A 26,899-nucleotide genomic window follows, 5' to 3' on the forward strand; every position below is an offset into this window, starting at 1 on the left:
GGGCTTGTCATTGTCAAGTAAATTAGTGAAAAGATTTGGAATGCTGAATTATGCGATTGCATTTTGTACGTTAAATATTATTTTGTTTATTTGTATGTTATTTTTTGGGGCAAACCCATTCGGCTTTAGAGCATTTTATTCTCAAATTATTTCTGCTTCTAGTTTGATCTTTTATGGCCGCCATAAACCCTCGCAAAAAACTTAAAAGCCTTCTTGTTTTATCATTAGCATATGTATGAGTAAATATTTACCTATAGGCTCTGGATAAACATTTGTCATGTATGAACATATTGGAGTCACTCTTTCTTGCTGGATAGCTTCCAAGAATATCTTATGAGCACACACACCCAGCAGCAACCAATGCTAGAAATTCCTCAACGCAATTGTCTAGGTGCTCTCCATACTTCGCCACTTCAGACTTTTAACAATGCAAAAAAAAAAACGAAAATGGTAAAGAAAATATTGAAGGAAAAATGGTTGGAAGAAATGCAACCAAAGTTGCCTGAAAGCCAACAACCAGCGAGTTCCGTTTCTGGCGGGGATCGACTGGTGGTGGCTTCAATTGCATTGCCATTAACCCGCCAAGAAACCCACGCGACGCCTACTGACTTACTTTCATGCCTCGAGATCGGAGGTGATTTAATGCACTTCTCAGTGTTTTCAGACTTTTCAGTCTCCTCCGACTTTTCAGGCAATCCCCGGCTGAAGTCGCAGATTGAGTTAGCCATGTTTCGCCTGGTGTCTCAAATGCGTTATCTTTTAATACCAACGGCAATCTGCAGACATGAGCCGGCAATTTTTTGTCGCCCACATTACTGTGGTCAGAGTGGTAAAAGTTATTGGAAATTTTTCAAAGTTCTCCATTTAAATATAATCTATGAAGGAAAGGAGTACTTGGTATACTCATTTATTATTTATTGGCATATTCATAAAAATGAAAACAGTGATCATTTATTTGTCAGAGGAACTTTTCTTATTACTTGCTCATTATAAATGAAGTAGAGAATGAATTTGAATCACAGAAATTAAGAATAACTTGTATGTATTGTAAAGCCTACATAATACATCTATTTTTTAGAAAATACATTTTGTTACTACGTTTCGCAATGACATTTTCTCAACCGAATTAATTGTATGAGCCATTGTTATTAATTGCAGAGAGTCATTACTATTTTTACCACTACTGTGTATGTGTATGCAGGAAAATCTGTTGCCGGCCGGCAAATATTCCAATCCAAATGCATTCCAAAAACCAGTTTCTCCTCGACTTTCAGAGTGTGCAGCTCGATAAGGCAGCCAGACAGCAATATGTACGAGTATTCCACATAAAAGGAGCAGCTGAAATGGAGGGGTATCCGTCTTCGAATCGAATTTCATAGTGCGTGGGCTGGGCTCTCCTGATTGAAGTCACATTTTAGTCGTTCAAGAAGGAGTCGCAGATGCAATATCTCCATCAAGGGGTTATGCAATATGCAAATGAGTCATTTAATGTGCATAATGATGGGACAAATTGATGTCGCTGCCTTTGCAATTGCACAACGATTGGCTTGACACGTTTTACTGAGGCAATAAATATTGCTATTGCCGTTGCAAATAAAAAGTGATTTATTTAATTTGCGTTTACCTATTGGAGATTCGTTAGACCTGTCAATTAGCAAGCATCTTCCATTTCCATTTCCCTATACTGTATCCACGTATCCGACAGATACACACTCGAATGCCATGTAAAAAGCATTTGATGGGGCAGCCGAAACAAAATGTTTGTTTCTCTTTGTTCAGTTCAAGGTGAACGAGGTTTTTATTTCACTGCGCTGACGACCCAAAAACCCGCTCCCAACGTTCGCTTTCCATAGAATTTGATTAAAATTTATGAATTAATTTACACGCTCGTGGTGGGTCCCAGTGACAAAAAGCTCGTTGGATGGTCAATTTTTGAGTGGCCCCACATTCCCACATACCCAGTTCCCCAGTTCGCATTCATAGCTGTATGACATAATTGATGGCAACGCCCTGGCACGAGTCGTGCCCTCCAGTTGGAGCACCCGCATGGGAATCCATATCGATGTCCAGACACACGTTAAGCCAAAGTGAAAGGATTCAGCTATTGGAGGTGATTAAATTAGAAAGGATTTGGTAGCGGGAAAGTGGGTTATGAATGCTGGAAACTTTTGTCAGCCGCTCTTGTCTAATTGCGTTGGACAGGTGACGAGTGAAAAGATTACAGAAGATTTACAAACCACTAAGCACTTATTCACCCAGCGAGTGGGATTATAGTTGTGACAGAGAAGTAGGTGGCTTAAATAAATTTAAGTGGAAGTTACTATATAAGAATGTGACTAGATAGGTGACATACTTATTTTAAAGCTCTGTTCTTACTTTGTTAGCAACTTGAATACTCACTTAGCTGCTCAACAATTTAACCCAAGGTAATTACAATACTTGGCGGTCTGATCAAAGAAAGGTACCCATAGTGCGATTAGCTAGTAAGACCTATTATTTTTCGATGTCATGTTCGGGGAGTATTATGTTCCTAAGAGACAGCCAGGCAACGGCTGCAATGACATACATATATATGTCTGCCCGAAATAAACAGCGGAAAGTTGGAAAACTTTTTATATAAAGCACTATGACACCATAAATTCCGGAACTAAATGGAAAAAAGATGGGCGTATCTGGTGGAAGCGGAAAAGGAAGCATTGAAATTGATTTCGCTATGTCTGTTCTGAAGCAGAATTCACACAAAAATGAAAAGTTTTTGCCGTACAATGTTTTTACCGAGCATTGTCATTGTCTTTTGCATGTTGCTGGCAGCAGTTGAATAAAGTTTTGCAGAAACTATTTACCCACAAGAAAGCTCAATTAAATGCTACACTCAATTACAATGAATTTTCCCCGCTTTGTTGTTCGGTTGGTTGTTTGTTTGGATGTTTGTTTTTGGTGGCACTTCCGTTGCTGCGGCCTTAATGGCATTACCTTAAAAATTGTAATCTTCTGCGGCGGATTCAAGTTAAATGCCTGCTCGTGCCATTTGCCAATTTGTCTTGGCCCACACTGAAGTATCATCGCAAATTATCGCTATGGCAAACAGCAATTTAAACTATTTTAATTGATTTAATGCGCCTCGATTGCTCGACGATTGCGTGAGCTGCATTCGATTGATTAACCGAAAATAAACTTATGCAAATCTCGAAAGAGCAGTCGAAATTGTCCAAATTAAATCTTTTCAATGCACCCCATTAAGTTTGTATGTTTTTATCGTTAGCTATGAGTGCATAACGTTAATAGCATTATAAAAGTTCTCCGAAAATTACATTAAAAGCACTCAAGAGCCATTGTGGGCTACTCAACAGTACTTGCCATAAGTAAGAGTTGTAATTAAAATGAAGCAAAATTTATCAAGCACAAACACTTGAAGTTGAAATTGACCCTAATACTTTCGATGGATTTCCGTTTAGGGTGCTGCGTTTCTAGACGAAGATTAACGGCTTAGAACACATTTTTTAAAACTAACTTTAGGGTGAAAGTTTAAATACAATCACATGATTTTCTCTAACCTATATACCGATGACTAAAAGATGATATTAATTTCGTTTTAGCGTGTTCCACCGCTTCGCATCGATGACTTAATCAATGACTTACGCGATGGTACGAAACTAATCGCATTGCTGGAAGTTCTGTCCGGAGAACGTTTGCCCGTGGAGAAGGGTCGCGTTCTCAGACGTCCACATTTCCTCAGCAATGCCAATACGGCCCTGCAATTTTTGGCCAGCAAACGGATCAAGTTGGTCAATATCAATCCCGCAGATCTGGTGGATGGGAGACCACCAGTTGTGTTGGGTTTGATATGGACGATCATCTTGTACTTCCAGGTAAGCATTCCTTATATACCATATATATATATATATATACATTTAAGTATACCGAGTGCACCAGTTCACGAATTGAGAGCACCACCAACAATTGGTTGCTAGTTGTACACCTTCTCACGAGGCTACCACCAGTAGAGATGTACACTCCAAGTCCAAAAGCCCAGCAATTTTGATACTCTAAACGTAATTAACCCTATGAACCTTCTTTTCTATATACTTTTTATTGATATCATAATCCTAAAACACGTAAACAAGCTTCGTAAAAAGAGGCGGAAAAACTTAGTAGTAGTTATAAATTATGCGCCACAGGTGGGTTTCAAGTTCAACTTGTAATTGTTGTTTTGTCGTGTGTAACTCATTTATTTTTGGGTAGAATATCGTTTTTAGTTGGTAGCCGAAACCTTTTAAGGCACTTTCATATTTTAAGTTTAACCATTACATTGCATTGCCAGCGGGAAGTATCGAAAATGTACTTACTCAATTATTTATTCATAGATCGAGGAGAACAGCCGCAACCTAGAGTATTTGGGTCATGGTATTGGCGGTTCGGTTAGTTCCCTCGACAGTGTTGGCAACCAGAAGCACGGCGATCTGAAGGCTGAGAAGTGGAAGCAGGGTGCCAGGAAGACCCTGCTCAACTGGGTGACCAATGCCTTGCCAAAGTGAGTGGACGCCATCTTTACTAAGTAGTTATATTCATATTCATTCATCTGTACTTATCATTAAATAGGGACAGTGGTGTGGAGGTGAAGGATTTCGGCGCCAGCTGGAGAGATGGCGTCGCTTTCCTGGCCCTCATCGATGCCATCAAGGCGAACCTGGTCAACTTGGCTGAGCTGAAGAAGACCAGCAACCGTCAGCGTTTGGAGACCGCTTTCGATGTGGCCGAAAGCAAATTGGGCATTGCCAAGCTCCTGGACGCTGAGGATGTGGACGTACCCAAGCCGGACGAGAAGAGTATCATGACATATGTGGCGCAATTTTTGCACAAGTATCCCGAACCAAAGGTGAGTTTCGAAAAATATCTTACAGGCTTTTGTATAAGACTGTAGCTATACGTTTTTACTTATCCAACCAAATTTGTTGCAGGGTGCTTCCCGCGACCAGTCGCATGTGCAGCAGGAGGCGGACGAACTGCGTCGCTTCCTGGTGGAGAAGACCACTGAATACGAGCCCATGGTCATGATGAGCTCGTTCCCACGCGATTTTGGTGAATACTTACTGGCACGTTCTGAGGTCGATGCACATTTGGCGGCATACAACCGCTTGAAACAGCTCATTGAGAGCCAGAGCGGTTTCCTGCAGGTATCCCGCCAATCATGGGAGGAGATCAACGAGCTGTGGCAGCGCCTCCAGTACCAGATGATGTACTGGCTCTGGCTGCTGGATTCGGAGCTGCCCGGCGACTTTGGCACCGTTGGCAAATGGTTAGCCGAAGCTGAGAAATTATTAATGGACAACGATATACCCAATGCAATGAACGAGGAGACGGCCGCAGTGATCAGCAGGAAGCTGGAGGAGCACAAGCTCTTCTTTGCCGATTTGCCACGCATTTTGGCCATGTTTGACAACGCCAAGCGGTCACCAGTGGCCCAGCAAATACCTCTGGAGCAGTTGCGCAACATGGAGCGTCGCCTTCAAGAGGTCGGACCCAAGGCAGCGGAGCGAAGGATTCGTTTGAAGTTCCTGGAGCACAAGTGCTGTTTGATTGCCTTCCTCAATCTGGTGGAGAACAAGATGCGCGGATGGACTGGAAAGTATGGGCACGAGGAGAAGGTGGCCCAGCAGCTGGAGCAGTACAAGAACTTTGTGTCGCGCAACAAGATCTTCCAGGAGTTCCAGAAGGCCTTTGTCGATATGCAACAGGTGGTGGAGGAGTACAAGCGCGATGGCAATGTGCCCCGCAAGGAGATCAACGACATCGATCGCTTCATGTACGAAACCGAGGAGCGCTGGAAACGCGTCTCCATGGAACTGAAGTGCTGCCAGAACTCCCTGGAGGAAGTGGTCAACTGCTGGCGCAGCTGGAACCAATTGGCACCCACTTGCGAGGAGTGGCTGCAACTGGCTGAGCAGAAGGTCAACCAAAGCGAGGATGAGCGTCTGGACTTCTTTCAGGATATACCCGTTTGGAAGGACAAGTTTGATGCCCTCGCTAGCTCTGCTAACTATCTGATTGCCTCCTGCGAGGAGCCCATTGCCCAGCAACTGCGTCAGCGACATGGAGCTCTCTCGGAGCGATTTGAGCGATTGTTTGCCAACACCAAGCAGTATATGCATGCTGGTGACATTATTCGATCCCGACAGGAGTACAAGTCGGGCATAGAGCAGTTATCCAGATGGCTGCGAGGAGCCGAAAGTGTTCTGGACCAGCGACAGGTCCTTGGCAACAGCGAACAAGTCAAGCAGTATGGCCAGCAGCTGCAGCAATTGGCCAGCGAAATCGATGACAACGAGGAGCTGTTCAAAACCATCAGCAGGAACTTCCAATCCCTGATCCAAGACCTTTCACGCGATGAGGTGGACAAGATGATGAAGCTACTCAAACAAGAGAAGGAATCTCTGGTGCGCATACGTGCCCAGTTGCCTGCCAAGCTGCATCTGTTCCACCAGCTTCAGATCCAACAGGAATCCCTGGAGGCTGGACAAAAGGAGATCCACCAGTGGCTGAGTGAGGCCGAACAGCTACTGGGAACGCATAACCTCTCCGGAGGCCGTGATTCCATCAATGAACAACTGCACAAGCACAAGACCTACTTCTCGCGCACTGTCTACTACCGATCGATGCTGGAGAGCAAGAACAAGGTGTTCCAGAACCTCCTGAAGGCTGTATCCTCCGATGACAAGATCGACACCGCTCCTGCTACCCAGCAAATGCAACAGCTTAACGAGCGCTTCAATTATGTGATCCAGAATGCCCAGCAATGGGAACAGCGCTTGGATTCGGCAGCCGGTGGATGGAGCAACTTCAAGGACAACGAACGTGTGGTCAGCGAATGGCTGACCCAAGCTGAATCCATGTTGGTGGAGAAGCACATCGAGTCCAAGACCACAATCGAGACACAGAAGTACTTCTTTGAGCAGGTCAACGATCGCTGGATGAATGATCTGGTGCAGTCGGCTCAACAACTTCTGACCACATTGCCCGCCCAGGAGCAACCTGCTGTGGTGCACAGCGTGGAGCAGTTGCAGTCCCGCTGGAAGAATGTGCTGTCCCAGGCTCCTTTGCATCTATTGAAACTGGAATTTAGACTGGATGAGAATGCATTCTATCAATCTCTGAAGGATGTAGAGAAGGAGTTGCAGCTGGAGCAGCAGGCCCTCAATCGCAATGAGGATGTGGACTCCATACTGCAGCGCAACCAACAGTTCCTTCTGCAACAGGATGTCGTTCCTCGTCTGGAGCGATGCCTCCAAAACATGCAACGTTTGGCCCAGGCCCACAGGCAACAACAGCCCGGTGACATTAGTCTGGATCAGGCCTACGACAATGCCAAGTCACAGTGGCAACTGTTGTCCAACAAATTGGGCGATATGCGTCAGACTCTCCAGCAAATCCCGGCCCAATGGCAGGGCTATCATCTGAAGTTCAACGACATGGTCGATTGGATGAACGGTGTGGACCAGAGCCTTAAGAATATTGTGAACGAAGTTAATACCATGGAGGAATTCGAAAAGGAGAAGGTCGTTTTCCAGGTGAGCACATTTAAATGATCCATAAACATGCCATTTCCATCACCTATAAATAATCCTCTCATTACCCATCACGCATGCCTTAAGCTGAGGGAGCTAGTGGTAACTAATATGCTTTTATATATTACCGATGTGATTATCATTTTTGATGACCCATGGCTAATTTACTGTTCTTACCTTTTAACAGAAAATCTGCCAAGATGCTGACAACAAACGCGAGGACATGAAATGGTTGGTCAAGACCCTGGACTCTCTGCTTAGTTACGCCACCGAGGATGAGGCCAATCTGGAGCAGAAGAAACTGGAGGATCTGATCGCCCGTTACAAGAACCTAATCCCCACTATTGAAATCACGATGGTCAAGACGGAAGTGTTCTCCAAGTGCTACACTTACCGCAGAGAAGTGCACGAAGTTGTGTGCCTGCTGAGCAAGGTCAAGGATCAGACGGCCAATATACCAGCTCCCGACAGCCTGGAACGTGTGAATCGCCTGATTGAGGAGCAGCAGTATGCCGTCAACCAGCTGGATCATCAGCGTCCGCATATCATGTCCATGCTGCAAAGAGGACGTGATCTCATCAAGGATGTTCATGCGCCGGCCTTTGTGAATGCCGAGGTCAAGAATCTGGAGACTGGATGGAATCAGGCGTACACAGAAACCTCTGACAAACTGCAGGCCCTCAAGGGCACCCAGGCTGTTTGGAGCGAGTTTGTGGACCAGAAGAACGATATTTTCTCCATGCTCCAAACTGCGGAGACGGAGCTGCGTTCTCTGACACCATTGCAAACCGATCCCAAGAACGTCAGTCAGGATCTGAAGTCCAAGAGAGATCTTAACGTACAACTGCAGCAGGCTTCCCATCAACTGCTGCCCAAGTTGCATGCTCTCAAATCGGAACTGGCGCCTCTGGCCGCTGCCGATAAGCGTCCCATCCTAGAGAAGGAAGTGACCGAGGTGGAGAAGATGTTCTTCAACACCATGGAGCATGTGAAGGATCGTGTCGGCTATCTGGAGGACTACAGTGCCAAATGGAACAACTACAAAACCCGTCTCGCCGAACTGCAGGAATGGGCCAACAAAGTGGCCCCCAAGAACATCGAGGCCCTTCAATCGGAGGACCTTACACCGGAGGAGCGTGTGGTCAAGGTGCAGGCCTTCAAGCGTATCCTTGGGGATCGCATGAAGCAACTGGATCTTCTGGCCGCCGATGCCTCCGAGTTGGCGCCCAAGGAGGGCAACATTGCCGAGGCCAAGCGACTGAAGGGCGAGATCACCAAGCTGCAGGAGGTCCTCAGCGCCATCAATCGCAACGTGGACCACCAGGCACAGGCCGTGCAGGAGGATCTTGTCAACTGGCAGCAGTTCCAGGCCGGTCTGCAGCAAATCAAGCCAGCCGTGGAGCAAAGCGAAGTCAAGGTAAATAATGTAGTTTCTAAGCCCATCTCCCTCGAAGAAGCCGTTGCCATGCAACAGAATGCCCAACAATTCGAGACACAGTGCCAGGAGCAATTGGACAAGCTCCATGGCATATCAAACATCAGTCATAAAATGTTATGTAAGACCAATGCCCCCGACGAATTGGACGCCATGCACTCGCGTTGGACTGCCGTCCATGAGAACGCGAAGCAGGCGAGCGCCAAGCTCGAGAAGTTGGTGGCCAATTGGAAGTCGTTCGACGCCGATGCCGCCAAGCTCGAGGATTGGGTTGGACAGGGTGAGCAGCTAATGTCCCGCCGTCCAGCTGTTCTCAACACCCCGCACATTGACAAGCTCGAAAAGGAGCTGGTCAAGCTGAAGTCGTTCAACAACGAGATCTCGCAGCAACAGGCCAAGCTGGTGACTCTGGGTCAAAATGCCGATCAAATCAGTTTGCACTTGGCTCCTGAAGGAGCAGCCGCTTTGAAGGATCGTGTGAACCAAATGAAGGGCAAGCTGCAGAAGCTCTCGGAAGCCACTCGTGGTCACATCAACGAAGTGTCTGACGCCATCATCTCCAGGCAGGACTTCAATGCCAAGTTGGTGAACTTTTCCAACTGGATGGAGCAGCTTCGCAACCAGGTCACTCAGGTGGAGGAGATCAACCCGGAGCGGGTGGAAACCAGTCTCCATGTCATCCATGCGCTGCTGCAGGAGCATGCCGATAAGAAGCCAAGTTTCAATGCCATATATGATGAGGTCAAGCAATTGGCCTTGGGAGCCACTCCCGAGGAGTCGAATGCATTGAATGATGCCTACACCGCTTTGGTGGTGAACTATCAGAACCTGGAGACCAACATGATGCAAAAGAAGGCGGCTCTGGAGAAGTGGACCGAGCTGCTGGGCTGGAAGAATGACACTGAATCGCATTTGAACTACCTCAAGCATCAGCTGGACAAACCGGAAGGACCTGCTGCCGAGGAGCTGTCCAAGGTCATTGATGAGATCGATAATCTGGGTCAGGGTATTGGGTACTGGAAGGGTCAGGCTAAGGAGATCGACGAAAACCCGGCCATCCAGTTAAGGGATGCTCTGTCTCGTCGTCCACTGATCGCCACCCAAATTGTGAATGATGTTGAGAATAAACTAGAGAATCTGAAACTTCGCTCGCAGAACCAACAACAGCAAATCCAACAGATGACCGTGCGCAAGGACAAGTTCCATGCCCTGGAGCACAACTTTGGTCAGGCACTGCAAGAAAATCGCGCTAAACTGGATGAGATACTCAGACAACATCCGACTTTAAATAACATCGATCAAATCATTGCCGATTTGGTCGCTCTGAACGATGCCCTGAAATACCAAGCCGATCTGAAGAATCGCATTCATGATGAGGGTTCTTTGCTGATGCGTGAGGATATTGCTAGCATGCCCGCCATTCAGGAGAGCCTTCTTATCATGGATAAGAACTACGATTCTCTGCAGAATGAAATCGCTGATCGCATTCAGAAGTACAACCTGATTAGTCAGGCCTTGAGAGAATATGCCGATTCCAAGGACAAGTTTACCAAGGAGCTTCAGAAGGCAGAAGATCTATTCAATGCTATACCTCAACAGCCCCGTGATGAAACCGAGCTCCATCAAGCTTCCGAAAAGACCCGAAAGACAATGGAGCAGTTGCGTAAGTCGAAGCTCAGCTTGGATGAACTGGAGCGTCGGGGCAACAATGTGGGCAAACTTTTCAGTGCCATTGGAGAACCCATTCCACAGGAAGTGCCACAGGAGGTCACAGCTGCCAAACAACATTGGCAGGATCTGCACGATAAAACTGCCAAGAATGCCCATGTGTACGAGACGGAAGCCGTGATTTGGTCACAGATCGAAGATGCCAAGAAGGATCTGCTTCCCTGGTTGTCCGAAACGAATCAGGGACTCTGCGATGCTGCGGATAACTCAATCGAAATTGAGTTTGGACCCATGCGTCTGAGCAAGTATCGCACAGAGTTACCTTCCTATCAGGCTCTTAAGGATTCGATTGTGGAGAAAACCAATGATTTGGTAAAGATCAACAAAGGTGCAGAGATTCCCGCTCTATCTGCGCTCAATAAACTCCTGTCTGAGCAGTTTGCTGAGGTCAGCAATAATGCCGATCGTCTAAGTGCCATAACCACCTCGTTTAATGACCAGGAACAAGAGTTACGTAGGCGTTCGAAGGAAGCTGGCGAAAAGGTGAGCAAACTTCGTGAGCAGCTGATCAAGTGTGATGACATGTCCGGTGATAATAACAAGATCATGGAGCGTCTTCTGCAATGCCGTGCCCTGCGTGGTGAACTCGATAATAGTGGAAACGAAATCGACAACATTAAGCAAAAGGTTGACGAGCTGCGTAATCTGTACCCCACTTTCAGTGAGTCCATCATACCCAAAGAACTAAACAATGTACAAAAACGCTATGAGAACGTCGATCTTTATGCTAAGAAGATTGAAAGTTCCCTGCTGCAGTTCCTCAAAAAGTTCCACGCCGATAAGGTGGGCATGCTGAAGCGCATCATTGCCACTCAACGCGAAAAGGTGGCCTGGTGCCAGCCAGAGTCCTCCAGTGACAAATACAATCTGGATGTCAAGAAGTCCTCTCTGCAGGAAGTGAGCAAGAGCATTGATGACTGCAAGGCACGCCATGCCGAGACACTCAAGTCCTTGGAGATGTTGAAGGCTGTAGAGTCGCCACAGAACCTGGCTGAACTCACCAGCGATGCCGAGTTATTGCGCAAGGATATGCAGGCTCTGCAGGACAGCTTTGACAAAATCAAGGGAATCCTTGACGAGAACGTTGACTTATGGTCGCAGTATGAGCAATCGAATGAGCAGATTTCCAACTGGTTGCGTGACGTTGAAGGACGCGTTAAGGCAGAAACAAGCAGCCAAGTCAATCTATCCGAGGTTCCTCAGAAGCTTCAGGAATTGTCTATCCTCCAGCAGGATGTGCTGGCCCATGAGCCCATTATTAATAACCTTGAGCAGACATCCCAACAGCTAATTGAAAAGAATCCGGAAGCGAGAATCGGCCAGTTTGTTACCCACTTGGTGCAGCGCTATCAAGCTGTATCCAAGGCACTAACCAGCTACATCGATAAGATCCGTAGTGCTCAGTTGTCGAACGCCAACTTTGCCAAGGCCGCCAAGGACTTTAACGAGTGGTTTGGAGATGCCAAGATCGAGTTCCAGGAACTTGCTCGCATGGGATCCCCCGGATCATCCTCTGCCACAGCTCAGCAACTGCAGACCGTCAAGAATTACATCAAGACCTTCGACAATGGACAGATACTGCTGAACAATGCCGTCGATATTGGTGAGGCTTTGTACCCAGTGGTTTCGCCTGACAATCGCGAACGTATCCGTGCTGATCTCCGCCAGATGCGTGAGAAGTTCGACTACTTGCGAGATGAGGCCAATGCTTTCATGCAGCAAGTTGAGGGCGTTCTGATTCAGAAGACTTCGATTGAAGAAAGCTACACTCAGGTTTCGCACTACCTTAACGAATCGAAGGCTAAGGTTCCCACCGGTGACGAACTGTATCCCACTTTGGCCACCAAAAAGGCTGCCCTCCAGAACTACAAGACTCAGCTGCAGGAGATCACCCTGCACAAGAATGCTCTGAAGCAGTTGCACGACAAGGCTGTGACCCTCTGCGATGATGAGTCCGAGAGGAAGACCGATGAGTCCATCCAGGAGTATAACACGCTGTCCAAGAAGATTTCCGATAGGATTACAACAGTGGGAAATCATGTGGTCAAGCATGAAGCCTACGATCAGGTGCTGGAAAAGGCGCAAGACTGGCTGAATACCATCAAGTCCGAAGCCATTGATATCCTCAACGAGACGACATTTGAAAAGGAAGGCGCCGAGGAAAAACTGCTGGTTGTGGAAAACCTTCTGCAACACAAGCCCGAGGGTGATTCCATTTTCGATACCTGTCACACGTTATTGGAAACGGTGCTCACACAAACCCATCCCAGTGGCCATCCAGCCCTGCTCAAAGGTTTCGAGGAGCCCAAGCAGTCTTGGGAGGACTTTATGACTCTTTGTCAGGACTCGTTGGTAAAACTGAAGCAGCTTTGCTCTAAATGGGATGAGTTTGACACGATCATCGAGGAGCTAGACAACTGGATGAAGAATGTCGAGGCGGTGGTTAAGAACCAGAACCTTAAGAGTACGGCGGAAGCTAAGAATGCCCACTTAAAGCAGCTTCAGGATATTTCAAAGGATATTGAACGGCGCGGTTTGGCCATCAATGAGCTAATGGATCAAGGCCGTGAGATTGAGGGTGAAACCGATTTGAACCTTAAATTGTCGCGCCTGAATACTCGCTATCAGACCCTGAAGAATCTGTGCAAAGAATCGATAGCCAAGTATATGAACTATGTAAAGGATCACGAAAGTTTCGATAAGGACTTCGATGCATTCAAGCGCAATCTTCAGTCCTCGGTCGACGAGCTCGCCAAGACCAATGAAATTGTTGGCGATCAAAGCGTGCTGCAGGATCAGCAAAATAAACTCCGTGAGATGTCCGACAAGCGCATTTCGGATTCCACTCTTTTCGAAGGACTCATCGATCGTGGCGAGAAACTCTACGGTCACACCAGCCCTGAAGGCCGTGAAATTATTCGTCAGCAATTGCGTGCCCTGCGAACCCTTTGGGACAACTATACTGATGACCTGAACTCGGCGACGCAGAAGATCGATCAGTGTTTGCTGCAGTTTAACGAGTTCAGCATTGCCCAGGATCAACTAACCAAGTGGCTGAAGGATGTGGACAAGGCCATGCAGAGCCACACTGAACCCAAGACGACGCTGCAGGAGAAGCGTGCCCAACTTCAGAACCACAAGCTGCTCCATCAGGAGATCACCACACACAATGTTCTGGTTGACAATGTCTGCGACAAGGCCCAAATACTGGTCGACCAGATTAAGGATAACTCGTTGAATGTGTACTTGACTTCGATCAAACAGCTTTTCCAGAGCATTGTCCAAAAGTCCGATGAGATCTTGCACAATCTGGAGGATTGTGTTCAGAAGCATAATGAATTAAACAATGCTCTTGCCTCAGCTAAAACATGGATCTCGAATGAGAAGGCTAAATTGCTGGAGTGCGACGATGCTTATGGCGAGAAGGCGGACATCAAACGCAAGATCGAAACTTTGGGGCAATTGGCTCAGAACAAGCCACAGGCAATGAAAATAATCAGCGATATCCGTGATCTCTTTGAGAAGGTGAAGGCAACGACCTCCGAAAAGGGTAATGAAGTGCTGGAGAAGGAGATCGAGGAATTGGAAACCACCATGAAGAGTCACTTTGATGACATCGAGGGCATTGAAGGCAAACAGAAGGATGTACTGGCCCAGTGGGACAAGTTTGAAAAGGCGCTGGAAGAACTTACCAAGTGGTGCCGTAGTGCAGAGGCCGTGTTCCGCGAACAGCAACTGCAGTCCACGCTCCATGAGAAAGTGGAGCAGCTGGAGAAGTACAAGATTCAAAGGGAGTTGATTCTCCAGAAAGAGAAGGAGATCGATGCATTTGGCGATGCTGCCCATGCTCTGCTTAACAACTGCGGAGCCGATCGTCTAAAGACATTAACCACTCAGATCACCAACCGGTATCAACTGCTTCAAGTTCTCAGCAAGGAGGTTGTTAACCGCTGGTCGAATCTGGTCGACGATCACCAGTTCTACCAGGATAAGTACAACGAGGTGGATTTGTGGCTGCAACCCATTGAATCGCAGATGGCGAAGGTCCTTCTGGATGAGCCAACCCAGAGTTCAAACATTTTGCAAGTGCTGCTGTCTGAAAAGGAGCAAGCAGAGAGCTTATTTGCTGCTCTAAATGCAGCTGGAGAAAAGGCTCTTCCAGAGACATCCACTCAGGGTAGGGAGAAAATCCGCAAGGACCTGCGCGATATCCGCGATCGTTGGGACAAACTGGACGAGGGCATTCGCAACCTAGAAAAACGCCAGGAAGCGCAGGGAGTACAGCTCTCCAGCTACCAGGATATTCTCAATCAAACTGTTAATTGGTTGGATCAAGTGGAGAAACTACTTCACAATGAAAACCCTGCTAGCTGGACCAGTGCCCAAGAAATCCGCTCTAAGTTGTACAAGTACAAGGCCACCAACCAAGACATCAACTCTCATAAACGCATAGTCGAGGCGGTGAATGAAAAGGCAGCAGCTCTTTTGGGAAGCGCAGCTCCAGCCAACGCGGATGAGATCTCCAAGGCGGTGGCTGAGGTGAACAGGCGGTATGTACAAGTGGGTCAGGACTGTGCCAAGTTAGTTGCCGATCTGGATGGAGCCTTCGATGTGTACCAGCAGTTCAGTGAGCTGCAGAAGGCTCAACAGGACTACCAGAAGAATCTTTGGGATCGTCTTACAGGCTACTCTGACTACTCAGGCAATAAGGCAGCTCTACAAGCACGTCTCCAAAAGATCAACGAGATCCAAGATGCTTTGCCCGAGGGAGTGGCCAAACTCAAGTCCCTAGAGGAACACATTGAGCAACAGGCCAGTAATATACCCGCTCGATCCAAGGAGGCTATGGCCCGTGATCTGGCCAACTTGCATGCTGATTTCGAGAAGTTTGGAGCTTCGCTGAGCGACGTAAAGAGCGGGTTGGAGAATCGTCTGCAACAATGGAATGATTACGAAATCAACTTGGACCGACTGATCACTTGGTTGGGTGAGGCCGAGAACGCCCTCAAGAACTACAATCTGAAGTCTTCGTTCGAGGAGAAGGAGGAGCAACTGAACGGTTTCCAATCTTTGGCTCAGAATTTGCGTCAAAACGAAGCTGACTTCGACAAGGTGAAGGACGACACCTCTGAGTTGGTGCAGAGTTCTGGTGAAACAAGGATTGCTGTTAATGTGCAACAGGTTTCCTCCCGCTTCCAGTCGATACAGGCTACCGCTAAGGAGATTCTCAAGAAGTGCGAGCAGGCTGTTCAGGACCATGGTCACTTCAATGACAAGTATAAGCAGTGTGCCGACTGGTTGGCTAATGCTCAGGCTCGTTACGATGATTGCTGTGACTTGTCCACGGTGGCATCTCGAGACGATCTTCTCAAGAAGCAAATGGTCATCCAGGAGCTTCTGGCTCAACAGCCCACAGCTACCCAGCTTCTAAATAGCACCGTTGAGCTGGGCGAGAAGTGCTATGGGTCCACAGCAACCGAAGGACGCGAGGCCATTCGTAGTCAGCTGGATGATCTTACATTCGATCAGTTGTTTGACAACATCGCTATCACGGCAAGAAAGATCCAGGATAAGATCGCCAAGTGGTCTGGCTTTGATGAGATAGCGGACAGCCTGAAGAGTTGGTTGGATGAAACGGAGAATGCTCTTCCAGCTGATATTGAGTTGAAAACCACTCTGGATGAGAAACGCAATAAGCTGCAAACCTATCGTGACATCTTGAACGACATTAACAATCACCAGGTGGAGTTGGGTAATCTTCAGGAGATTGCTGCCAATCTACCAGAGAAAACAGACCTTGTGGACCAACTTCTTAAGGACATCTCTGATCGTTTTGGAAAGCTGCAAAAACGTGCCCAAAACTACGTGGAGCGTTATGAGGGAATTGTGAGTGCACATCAGCAGTACTCCAAGGCTGTTATGGATGCTCAAGAGTTTATCGATGCTACCCTGAATACGGTCCACTATTGGGGTGATCTGGACCTAGAACAGATCTCACTGCACACGAACCTCGATCGCCTAAAGAACCTGAAGGCCAGCTTGGCTGATGAATTTCCACGAGTTGATCAAGTCAGGGCTTTGGGCGAGAAGGTTATTCCCGGTACGGTGGATGTGGGACAGGTGAACATAAAGTCCCAGATCGACACCACCCAGCAAGAATGGGAAAGTCTGCTGACCACTATCAGCTCCACTATCGAAGCCATTGAAGCTCGTCTACAGCACTGGTCGGAATACGAGCAGTTACGTGACCAGTGCTTGGCTTGGATTCGTGATACGGATAACAACCTTCATGCCATCGATCTGAAGGAGGATTTGCCGAAAAAGCGTGCTCAGTTGGATGCACTGAAGGCTCTTCAAGGAGATGTACGCGCCAAGGAATTAGAGGTTGATAATGTCACGGAGAAGGCCCAAACCCTTCTGAAGGGTCCATCTAGCAATCGAGCCTCGGGTCCTGAGTTGGTTACCAAGTACCAGCAGATCTTCCACAAGGTTAAGGAGCTGAACAACCGTTGGCAACAGTATGTTACCTCTCACGAAGATTTTGATAATGCCATCTCTGATTGCTCCTCTTGGATCAACGACATCAAAGAAAAATTGGACTACTGTTCCGACATGTCATCTATGAGTCCTAAAGAATTGGATAAGAAACTGGCTACTATCCAGGATGTTATCCTGCTGAAGGACGAAGGTTCTGCGCGTGTCTTAAAGATCTTAGAGCAGGCCCAACACGTGTTGGCTAACACAGCGCCCGGAGGTCACGAAGCCATCAATAAGGAACTCACCGATCTCCAGGAGCTCTGGTCCGGAATCGCTCTGCGCATCATGGATGTGAAGTCAAATCTAGATGACTCGATTACACAATGGTCCGGTTTCTTGGATCAAGTGCAAAATGTTCGCAAGTTTAATGAGTGGTTGGATGGTCAGGTTAAGGAGTTGAGTGAGCATCAAACAACCATGACAGAAAAGCGAGCTCAATTAGATCGAGTTAAGTCTACCGAGGAGAAGGTGCGCGTAGAAAAGATTGATGTGGATTCACTCAAAATCCAAGCCAAGGAAATGATTGCCAGTGGTCAACAGAGTCAGGCAGCCTTCCAGGCCCAAAAAGTTCTGGATACGTTTGACGAACTCTTTGCCAAGACCCAGAAATTGCTGTCCGATCGTCAAGATCAGTACAGGGATCATCGATTGTTCAAGGAGGCCTACGATGATCTGGTTAGCTGGATTGGACGAGCTCGGGAGAAATTCCCTTCGTTGAAACAGAGCAGCTTAAGCGATAAACTAGCCATTGAAAACGCTGTCCAAGCTACCGAAGCTCTTCTCAACAAACAGGCGCAGGGTGAACTCCTCGTGGAGCACTTGGTCCACACTGGAGAGGTGGTGCTGGCCAGTACTTCAGCTCAAGGCCAGGAAATCATTAGGAATGATATCCGTGCCTTGCGCGACAGCTTCGAGGGCTTGTTCCGTGAAATTAACCAGCAGAAGGAAAACCTTGAGGTGACCATGGTTCAATGGCGAGCTTATAAGGAGGAATATGAACGTCTGATGGAATGGCTCCAACAGATCGACATCCTTGTGAAGAACCACAAACTGAACTTGTGCCCCAACCTACCTGACAAGGAGAAGCAAGTGGCTGATATGAAGGATGTAATGTCTCGTCTCGAGAAAGGCAAAGATGACATCGATAAGTTCAATGCGTCGGCTGCCAGTCTGCTTAAATCCCATTTGGATACTTATGTGAACAATCAGCTGAGGCACTTGAGCTCCGTGTATCAAGTACAGGTAAATCTAGCCAAGGATGTTCTCAAGAAGGTGGAAACCAACCGCGATCAGCATCGTGAATACGATGCCAATATGAAATCTGCCAAGGATTGGATAGCAAATGCCAAGGCTACAATTCAGTCGGCGGGTGAAGGAGCAGGCTCCAAGGAGGCTCTGCAGCGTCGTCTCGAGCAAATTCAGGATCTGATTCGCAACCGTGAGCTTGGCCAGAATTTGGTCCATACCGCGATCAATAATGGCGAAAAGATAATTAGGAACACGCGTTCCGACGGACGTGACGCCATTAATTCCGAGATGAAGGAACTGCAAACCGAATGGGATCGCCTGGTAAAGAAAATGTCCACAGCCAAGGTGCAGTTGGAGACAAATCTGTTGCAATGGGCGGACTACAGTTCCAGCTACTCCCAGCTGCAGCAATGGATTACTGACAGGGAGGCCAAGTTGCAGCAGGCTTGTGAACAGAAGATCGTTAAATCTAAGAGGGGTCAACCTGGTCTCAGCAGTGGATTGAGCGAACGCAAGGCCAACCTTCGTCAGACGAACAACATTGTCCAGGATATTGTGTCATTTGAGCCCATGATTCAGTCGGTTACTTCCAAGGCTTCGGTTCTTCAGCAGGGTGCTCCGGGCACTGAAATCTCGGATAAGTACGAGAATCTCACTAAGCAAGCTAAGGACTTGTACGAGAAACAGAAGAACACCATCGAGAGCTATCAGTCCTTGATTGACGCGGGCAATGAGTTCGCCACGTGGTTGAGAAATGCCAAGGAACGATTGAGCAAGTGCTCTGAGCCCACGGGCGATAAACAAGCCCTGGCCGAGAAGACCCACCAGCTGAAGATCTTGCAGGGTGAGCTTCCCGAAGGCGCCCAGAAACTTAAGAATGCTTTGGAACAGGGCGAGATCGCTTGTCGCAGTGCCGAGCCCGAGGATTGTGAGATCATCGAGCAGGAAGTGGCTCTTCTTCAAGAGGAATTCGATGCCTACAGGGAGGCCCTCAATAAGGCCAAGGATTACCTGGAAGTGGGTATTGTCAAGTGGTCCGACTACCAGGATCAGTACACCGAAGCTCTGGAGTGGTTAAGTAAGACCGAAGCTTTGGTACAATCCTACAACAAACTGCAGGATAGCTTGATCCAAAAGAAGGTTGTCCTCGAGCAATTCCAAGGACATCTACAGACCCTATTCGACTGGCAGAAGACTCTGGATGATCTGAACATGAAGGCACAAGTTCTACTGGAGACTTGCTCCGATACAAGAATCAGCAATGCTATCATGCAACTGACCACCAAATACAATGCCCTACTGACTCTGGCCAAGGAGGTGATGCGTCGACTGGAGATGCACTACCAGGAGCATCAGCAGCACCACAGCCTGTATGAGGAGTGCCAATCTTGGATTGAGAAGACCCGCGAGAAACTATCCGAATGCGAACAAATACCCGGAACTCTAAACGAGGTTCAAATCAAATTGAACACCGTGAAGAACCTTCGTCAAGGTTTTGAAACCGGCCAGAATAAACTGCGTTATCTTTTGGAGCTCAAGGAGAAGGTGATAATGAACACCGAACAAAATGGAGCAGCCAAGATCCAGGAAGATACCGAAGCCTTAAAGCAGGACTTTGACAAACTCCTGGTGGATCTAAACGATGTTCGCCAGAAATTGGCCAATCGTCTTGCCCAGCTGGAGGAGATCTTCAAGCTGTACAAGATCCTTGTTGAATGGCTAGAGGATGTCGAGCCGAGTGTCAAGACCAGTGATGAGTTCCTGAATGACTTGAGTGAGAAACGAGCGGCGCTGGAGAAGTTCCGTGTCATTCAGCGAGATATCAATGGCCACAATGATATTGTGGAAAAGATCAATCAGCGACTGAAGGAGGACAACAGCTTGGATCTGAAGGACTTCCAGCCCGGCTTGACCAAATTCGATGATCTGCAGACCCAGGTGAACAAGATCATTGAGTCGCTGGAGAACCAGGTAAACAGCCACGAGAAGTACAAGCAGGCCTACAATGAGCTGCAAGACTGGCTGCGACGCACTCGCATTGAGGTGGAGCAGTGTGCCGACTGCCATGGCGAGAAGGATCAAGTGGAGAGTCGTCTGAATCGATTGGGAGATATACAATCGTCATCTCTGGAGGGCAAAGCCCTGCTTGAAGCTTGCGAAGAGCTGAGTCAGGCGGTGATTGCCACCAGCGGCAGCGAAGGCCAGGACAATGTGGCCCAGGAGATCAAACATCTCACTTCGGAGTGGGAGACCCTCCAATCGCTATCCCGCGATGCTCGCAACAGCCTGGAATCCTGCCTGGCCGCCTGGCAGACCTTCCTGCAGAAGTTCAACAAGATCAACCTGTGGATCGAAACGATGAACAAGCGCGTTACCAAATCCCAGGAGGGCGAGAACAAGACTCCCGAAGATTTGGTTAATGCCAAGGTAAGAACTCTTCGTCAAGTCGAGATCTCGCAACTGTCGCACGCACCTCTAACCAAAAAAAGTACTAAAAAATGTAATCGAATATAAATATAGCCAAAGCGTGCACTTTAAGTAGAACTCACCGACAACCAAAATTTGTATCTTAATCTCTCGTACCGTGAGAAATTAAATCATGTACTAAACCCTCACTAATCACTACTGCTAACTTTTCAGCTAATCACTTTTTGTATAATCAATTGCAGCTAATCATTTACACAGACACCAGTCTAATGCCTAATTGCTTTATGTGCTCGAAATACCCAATGTTTGGTCATGAAACTAAATGGTTTTTCTTCCCATTAGAAACTGCTTGAGGAAGTGCTGGCCGAGAAGGATAATGTCGAGGATCTGAACGACAACTGTGAGCTTCTCATGGAGCAGAGTGCCTGCACTCGCATTCGTGACCAGACCATCGAGACCCAGGCCAACTACACCAAGCTCTTGACTTCCGCCCAGGGATTGGTTGCCAAGATCGAGAAGAATCTGTCCGATCACACAGAGTTCCTGAACTATAAGAAGGAAATGGACGCTTGGATCGAAAAAGCCCAACAGGTTCTTGACGATTGCTCCACTGATGGTGACGCAGCCATCATTGCCCAAAAACTGGACACGGTCAATGTAAGTTTGTACTTATCATTAAATATATTTATAATCTTTTCAGATTTTCATATAATATATTTGTAATATCCTCATAAAACAATATATTATTTTGCAGTCATTGGCTTCTCGCCTTCCCGAGGGTCAGCATCTGTTGGCTCTGGTGCAGGATGCCTACTCGAAGGCTTCGAACATCACTCCTGAGGATAAGCAAGAGAAGCTGCGGGAGCTGATGACCAAGGTTCGTGAGGATTGGGATGCCCTGGGACTGGCCGTTAAGCAGAAGTTGAGTGACCTCAAGCAGGCGCAAAATCGTTGGAACGATTTTGCTGCCAACAAGGATAAACTTGAGAAGTGGCTCAATGAAACCGAAACGACTCTTAAGGTGGCCCCGGAAACCAAGGGCGAACTGAGCGAAATGAAGACACTGCTGGAGCGTTACAAGACCCTTTCGAATGAACTGAAACAGAAGGGTAACGAGCTGGAGCAACTGCAGTCGGAGGCTCGCGACCTGGGCACCGAAGTGGATGCAGTGAATCGCTTGCAGTCCCGATGCGACAAGCTCAAGAACGATTGCTCCGCTCACATTGCGGCGCTGGAACAGGAGATGTTTGATTATAATGCCTACCACCAGAGTCTGCAGGATGTGGAGAAGTGGCTCCTGCAGATTTCCTTCCAGTTGATGGCCCACAATTCGCTGTTCATCTCGAATCGTGAACAGACCCAGGAGCAGATCAAACAGCACGAAGCACTGTTGGTTGAAATTCAAAAGTACCAGACCAATTTGGATGATTTGAATGCCAAGGGTCAGGCGCAGATTAAGCGTTACGAGTCCTCAACCCCAGTCATTCGTCCTACTGTTGAGTCACAGCTGAAGAATATCCAGGATAGCTATAACTCCCTGCTGCAAACATCAGTGCAGATCAAGAACCGCCTGTTGGAATCGCTGGCCAAGTTCCAGGAATACGAGGACACTTTGGATAGCATTATGCGTAATCTGGAGACATATGAGCCTATTATTCAGACGGAACTTGATGCTCCGGCCACCAGTCTGGAGTTGGCTCAAAACCAATTGAGGTGTGCCCAGGAGATGCAGAACAAGCTGAACAACGAGAAGTCCCGACTGGCAGCTGCCGTTCAGGCTTGTGAGGCAGCCACTGCCTCCATCAGTCGACCCAGTTCTCCACTGGAAACAGCCATGCAGGCTATTCCCGAAAGGGAGCTCATTGTGCGCGCCAAGCTCGAGGATCTGCTGGATCAGGTAGGCTGACGTTTTTACCTTTGCGATGCATTTGTAGAGTTGCGACCACTTTCCATAGTTTGAAGTCAAGCAATTATAATGTTTATAAAGAATGGAAGAATCCTTGTGTTTATCTATGCTACGCCTTTAGATCCAAAGAGTAGAATTTTTTCTTGTTTTTGAAATGTATAAAATTATACCTTTCTTTTAACATTTAGTCTTCCATTCTATTTTACTTTTATCAATATAATTTTCTAACCATTGACTTGTTTTGTTTTTATTAATCCCCTAACCACACAAACCCAACACTGCCCCAAACTTTGTTGATTTGCCACCCTGCCCGTAAATGTTGTAAAATGCACTACCCACCAAAAAAAATTGCTATGCCTTGCGCTTTGCTGCCATAAAGAAACCGCCTCCAAAGACTCGGAGCTCAACCAAAGGTGTCAACAGAGATGATGATGAAGACGAGGATGATGTTGAGATTCAGGTTGAGCTCAGCGATGTAAATGAGGCGCTTTTGGATCCCATTGCCCACGAGCGTGTCAGGAACTATCGTCGCATAGTTCGCTTGAATAGCGCTCATGTGGGCAAGCTAAATGAATTAGTTGCTAAGGTAAGAGTAAGGTTCATCCATACACAGGGTCAAACAGGTGGCGGTCTGCATGGCTATGTTATTGCTTGTTTTGCTTACAAAAGTACTTATAAACAAATTGAATTTAATTCATTGTTTGCTTTAACTAGGTGCAATCCCACTTGGGTGGTCTGACTGCATCCGTTAGCGAACTGGAGCAACAGCAGAAGCAGCGCGCCGAGCTGCAGGATTGGGTGAAGAAGCAGCAGAGCTCCGTCTCAGATTGGATGATGCGTCCTTGCAAGCTGCGTCCGGAGGCCGCTCAACAGGAGCTGGTGTCCATGAACGATTTGTTGAACTCCATCGGTGACAAGCGGTCGCAGTTGATGCTGGAAATGACAGGATCATGTAAGTGTTAGATGTAAAATGTGCTTATGTACATTAACTTATAGGTTTCTTCAAACATCTTTATCCTTGGAGCAAACCCGTGACTCTCCTGATTGTATTATCTCTTCTACTTACATTAGTGGGCGACGAGGATACCGATCTGGATGATAACATCGACAAGCTGGAATCGGAGCTCATGGATGCCATTGCCAAGAAGCAGGCCGGTCAGAATGTAATCGATGGCTATCGCCAGGGAATGGCGGATGTCCAGAGCTGGTTCGATACCCTGATCAAGCGCATGGATGTTTTGGATCGCGGTTCAGGTTTGAATTGTGCCCAGAAAATGGCGGCCATTAATGAGATCAAAAACGAATATGAGCTGCAAGGACATCCCAAGATTCAGGAGCTGAAGGGCAAGGCAGCGCAGGTGGCCGAGGTCATCAGCAATCTCGATGGTCAGCAAGTGGAAGAGCAAATGAAGTCATTGGATCGCCGCTTTGCTGATCTCGGCAAGCGCATCGATCGCAAGGCTCAACTTCTGGATGTGACCAACAAGGGTGTGGAGGGAGCTAAGGGCGAGATTGATCAACTCCAGAATTGGGTGAAACAACAGATTGAGGAGCTGCAGGCCCCCACTCCATTGGGTTACACTCCCAAGGATGCCGAGGCACGCCAACAGAAGATCAAGAGTCTGATGAAGGATGCCGAGGCCAAGCAATCTCTGGCCGATGTCCTGGAGAAGCGTGTGGCCAACATGCAGCAGGAATTGGAACCCGTTGAGTACTCCCAACTGGAGTCCGCATTGCGTAATCTCAATACTGAGAACCGCAATTTATCGGGAGTCCTTAAGGCTGAACTGGATCGTGCTCTGGAGGCCAGCAAGGCTCGTAAATCCCTGGAGAACGACCTGGACAAGGCACGCCAGTGGCTGAAGACCAAGATCTCTGAAGTGCGCAAGCTGCCCGTGTACCACCCACTTACCTCTGCTGAGATCGAGAAAAAGATCCAGGAGAACCGGAAATACGATGACGATGCCAAGCAGTTCAACGACAGCGTTTTGACTGATGTTCAGCGTCAAGCGGCCAACATAATGAAGGATTGCGATGATGCCGACAAGGCTGCTCTGCAGCAGATCCTGGATGAAATAGCTGCCGACTATCAGACCCTCAAGGATGAGAGCAGCAAGAGAGGCAAGTCTCTGGATGATCTTCTGCAAGGCCGCAAAGCCTTTGAGGATTCCATGAAGAACATGGGCGATTGGTTGAACGAAATGGAAACCGCCACCGAGGGTGAGCTGCGTACCACTAGTCTCCCCGTTTTGGAGGAGCAGCTGGCCCATTACAAGAAGCTCCTCAGTGATGCCGAGAACAAGGGCGGCCTCATCAACGATGTTTCGGAGCAAGGAAAGAGCATCCTGCCCACACTGAGCAATGCCGATAAGTTGAAACTCAACGACGATATCAAGAACATGAAGGATCATTATGGCAGAATCAAGAATACCATCGATGACCGTGTGAACGCCCTGGGTGATCACATCAAGAAGTACAAGGATGCCAAGAGCAGGTTGGCCGAGTGCAGTCAGTTCTTGGGCAATATTCAGCAGAAACTCAGGGAACTGAACCGCCCGATTGGATCCAGGATCGAAGATGTCCAGGACTTGTTGGGTGCCTATGAGGGAATTCTCAAGGAACTCAAGGACAGCAAGAGCAAGATGGGCGATATGCAGATAGATGATTTGCCAGAGTTGCAGAGCATTTTGGCCCAGCAAGATGATATGATTAAACTGATTGAAGATCAGTTGGCCCATCTCCGCCAGCTTCTGCTGCTCCGCGAGCAGTTTATTGCTTTGATTAATGAGATTATTGCCTTTATCATGAAGTACACCGATGTCATCATTGATATTGAGAACTCACCTGATAGCCTGGAGGATAAGATCAACAAGTACGATGATGTGATTGTGAAGATTCAGGAGTGCGAGGGTGTCTTGGCTTCGGCCAATGACAAGGGCCAGAAGATTGCCTCCGAAGGTAATGCTGCCGATAAGAACAGCATTACTGAGCAGTTGCAGTCCCTGAAGAATCAGCTGCAGAATCTCCGCAAGGCGGTGGAATCGCAGCGCCAAAAGCATCAACTCCAGTTGGAGTCCCACAAGAAGATGGCCGCCGAACTGAGCGATATCCTCGACTGGTTGCACAGCCACGAGGGAGCGGCCAAGTCGCGTCCTCTTCTGGACCGGGATCCCGAGTCCGTGGAGCGTGAGCTGCAGAAGCACCAGGGTCTCAGTCAGGACATCGAATCCTACCTCAATAAGTTCAACAAAATCAATGATGGGGTTAAAACCGAAATTGGCATGCCAAGTTCCCTGTTGGAAATGCTCTCCGAGGGCAGATCCCTGGTGGCATCACTGCCCCACGAACTGGAGGAGCGTGAAAAGTATCTGAAGAACAACCGCGACTCTCGTTTGGAGTACATGCAACTGGTGGCCAAGTTCAATGACTGGGTACATGAGGCCGAGCTGCGCCTTCAGAACAGCCAGCATGGCATCGACTACGAGCACTTGGTCCAGGATCTTGACGAACACAAGATATTCTTTGGCAATGAGGCTCCCATCCGCAACCTGGTGCACAAGCAGATCCAGGAGGCCGCCGATAAGATCTGGTCCTCGCTGAACAACTACGAACAGTCGGAACTTTCGGCGGAGTTGGCTCAGTTCCAAACCAAGTTGACCAACACCCTGGCCAATGCCAAGACCCAACAGAGTGAACTGGAGAAGGAGGCCGAACGCTGGCGGGAATACCAGCAGTCCATTGATCGCGTCAAGGCCACCATCGAACGTACCAAGTTCGTAGATGAGCCCGTCCAGAATTTGGCTGGACTCCACTTCAATATCCAGAAGCTCTCGCACGCCATCGGCAATGTTCAGGTGAGTTTGTTGATTTAATTTTTGTGTATTTTTGAATGTTTTTTGAAAGGTACCTTAATTTTAAGAAAGCACGACCAGAGCCGATTAAAATTGGCACTTATTCAGGGCTTTAGCTTTTGTCGTTACTTAACATGAAAACCCAGCAAATGAACGACTCTTGTGTGTATTTAGGCACTCCTTTGAATAGCCATGAATATTCAGC

The 26,899-nt window shown here is 47.8% G+C and overlaps 1 protein-coding gene across 18 annotated transcripts in view; it reads left to right on the forward strand.

Moving 5' to 3' along the window:
• LOC120448010 (nesprin-1) overlaps positions 1-26,899 on the forward strand; it is a 103,952-nt gene that overhangs the window by 18,488 nt on the left and 58,565 nt on the right. For 13 of the 18 annotated variants that reach the window (XM_039630282.2, XM_044006112.1, XM_044006136.1 and 10 more), the window contains 10 exons: positions 3,597-3,869; positions 4,365-4,531; positions 4,600-4,876; positions 4,959-7,565; positions 7,750-20,937; positions 21,280-21,594; positions 21,692-22,834; positions 23,223-23,429; positions 23,558-23,795; positions 23,915-26,697. In XM_039630282.2, coding sequence (XP_039486216.1) covers positions 3,597-3,869; positions 4,365-4,531; positions 4,600-4,876; positions 4,959-7,565; positions 7,750-20,937; positions 21,280-21,594; positions 21,692-22,834; positions 23,223-23,429; positions 23,558-23,795; positions 23,915-26,697 — 21,198 coding nt within the window. The remainder of the gene's footprint in view (positions 1-3,596; positions 3,870-4,364; positions 4,532-4,599; positions 4,877-4,958; positions 7,566-7,749; positions 20,938-21,279; positions 21,595-21,691; positions 22,835-23,222; positions 23,430-23,557; positions 23,796-23,914; positions 26,698-26,899) is intronic. The other 5 variants (XM_044006140.1, XM_039630200.2, XM_039631150.2 and 2 more) reach the window with 3 other exon arrangements.

Source organism: Drosophila santomea, chromosome 2L, assembly GCF_016746245.2.
Source record: "Drosophila santomea strain STO CAGO 1482 chromosome 2L, Prin_Dsan_1.1, whole genome shotgun sequence".
Classification (NCBI taxonomy): domain Eukaryota; kingdom Metazoa; phylum Arthropoda; class Insecta; order Diptera; family Drosophilidae; genus Drosophila; species Drosophila santomea.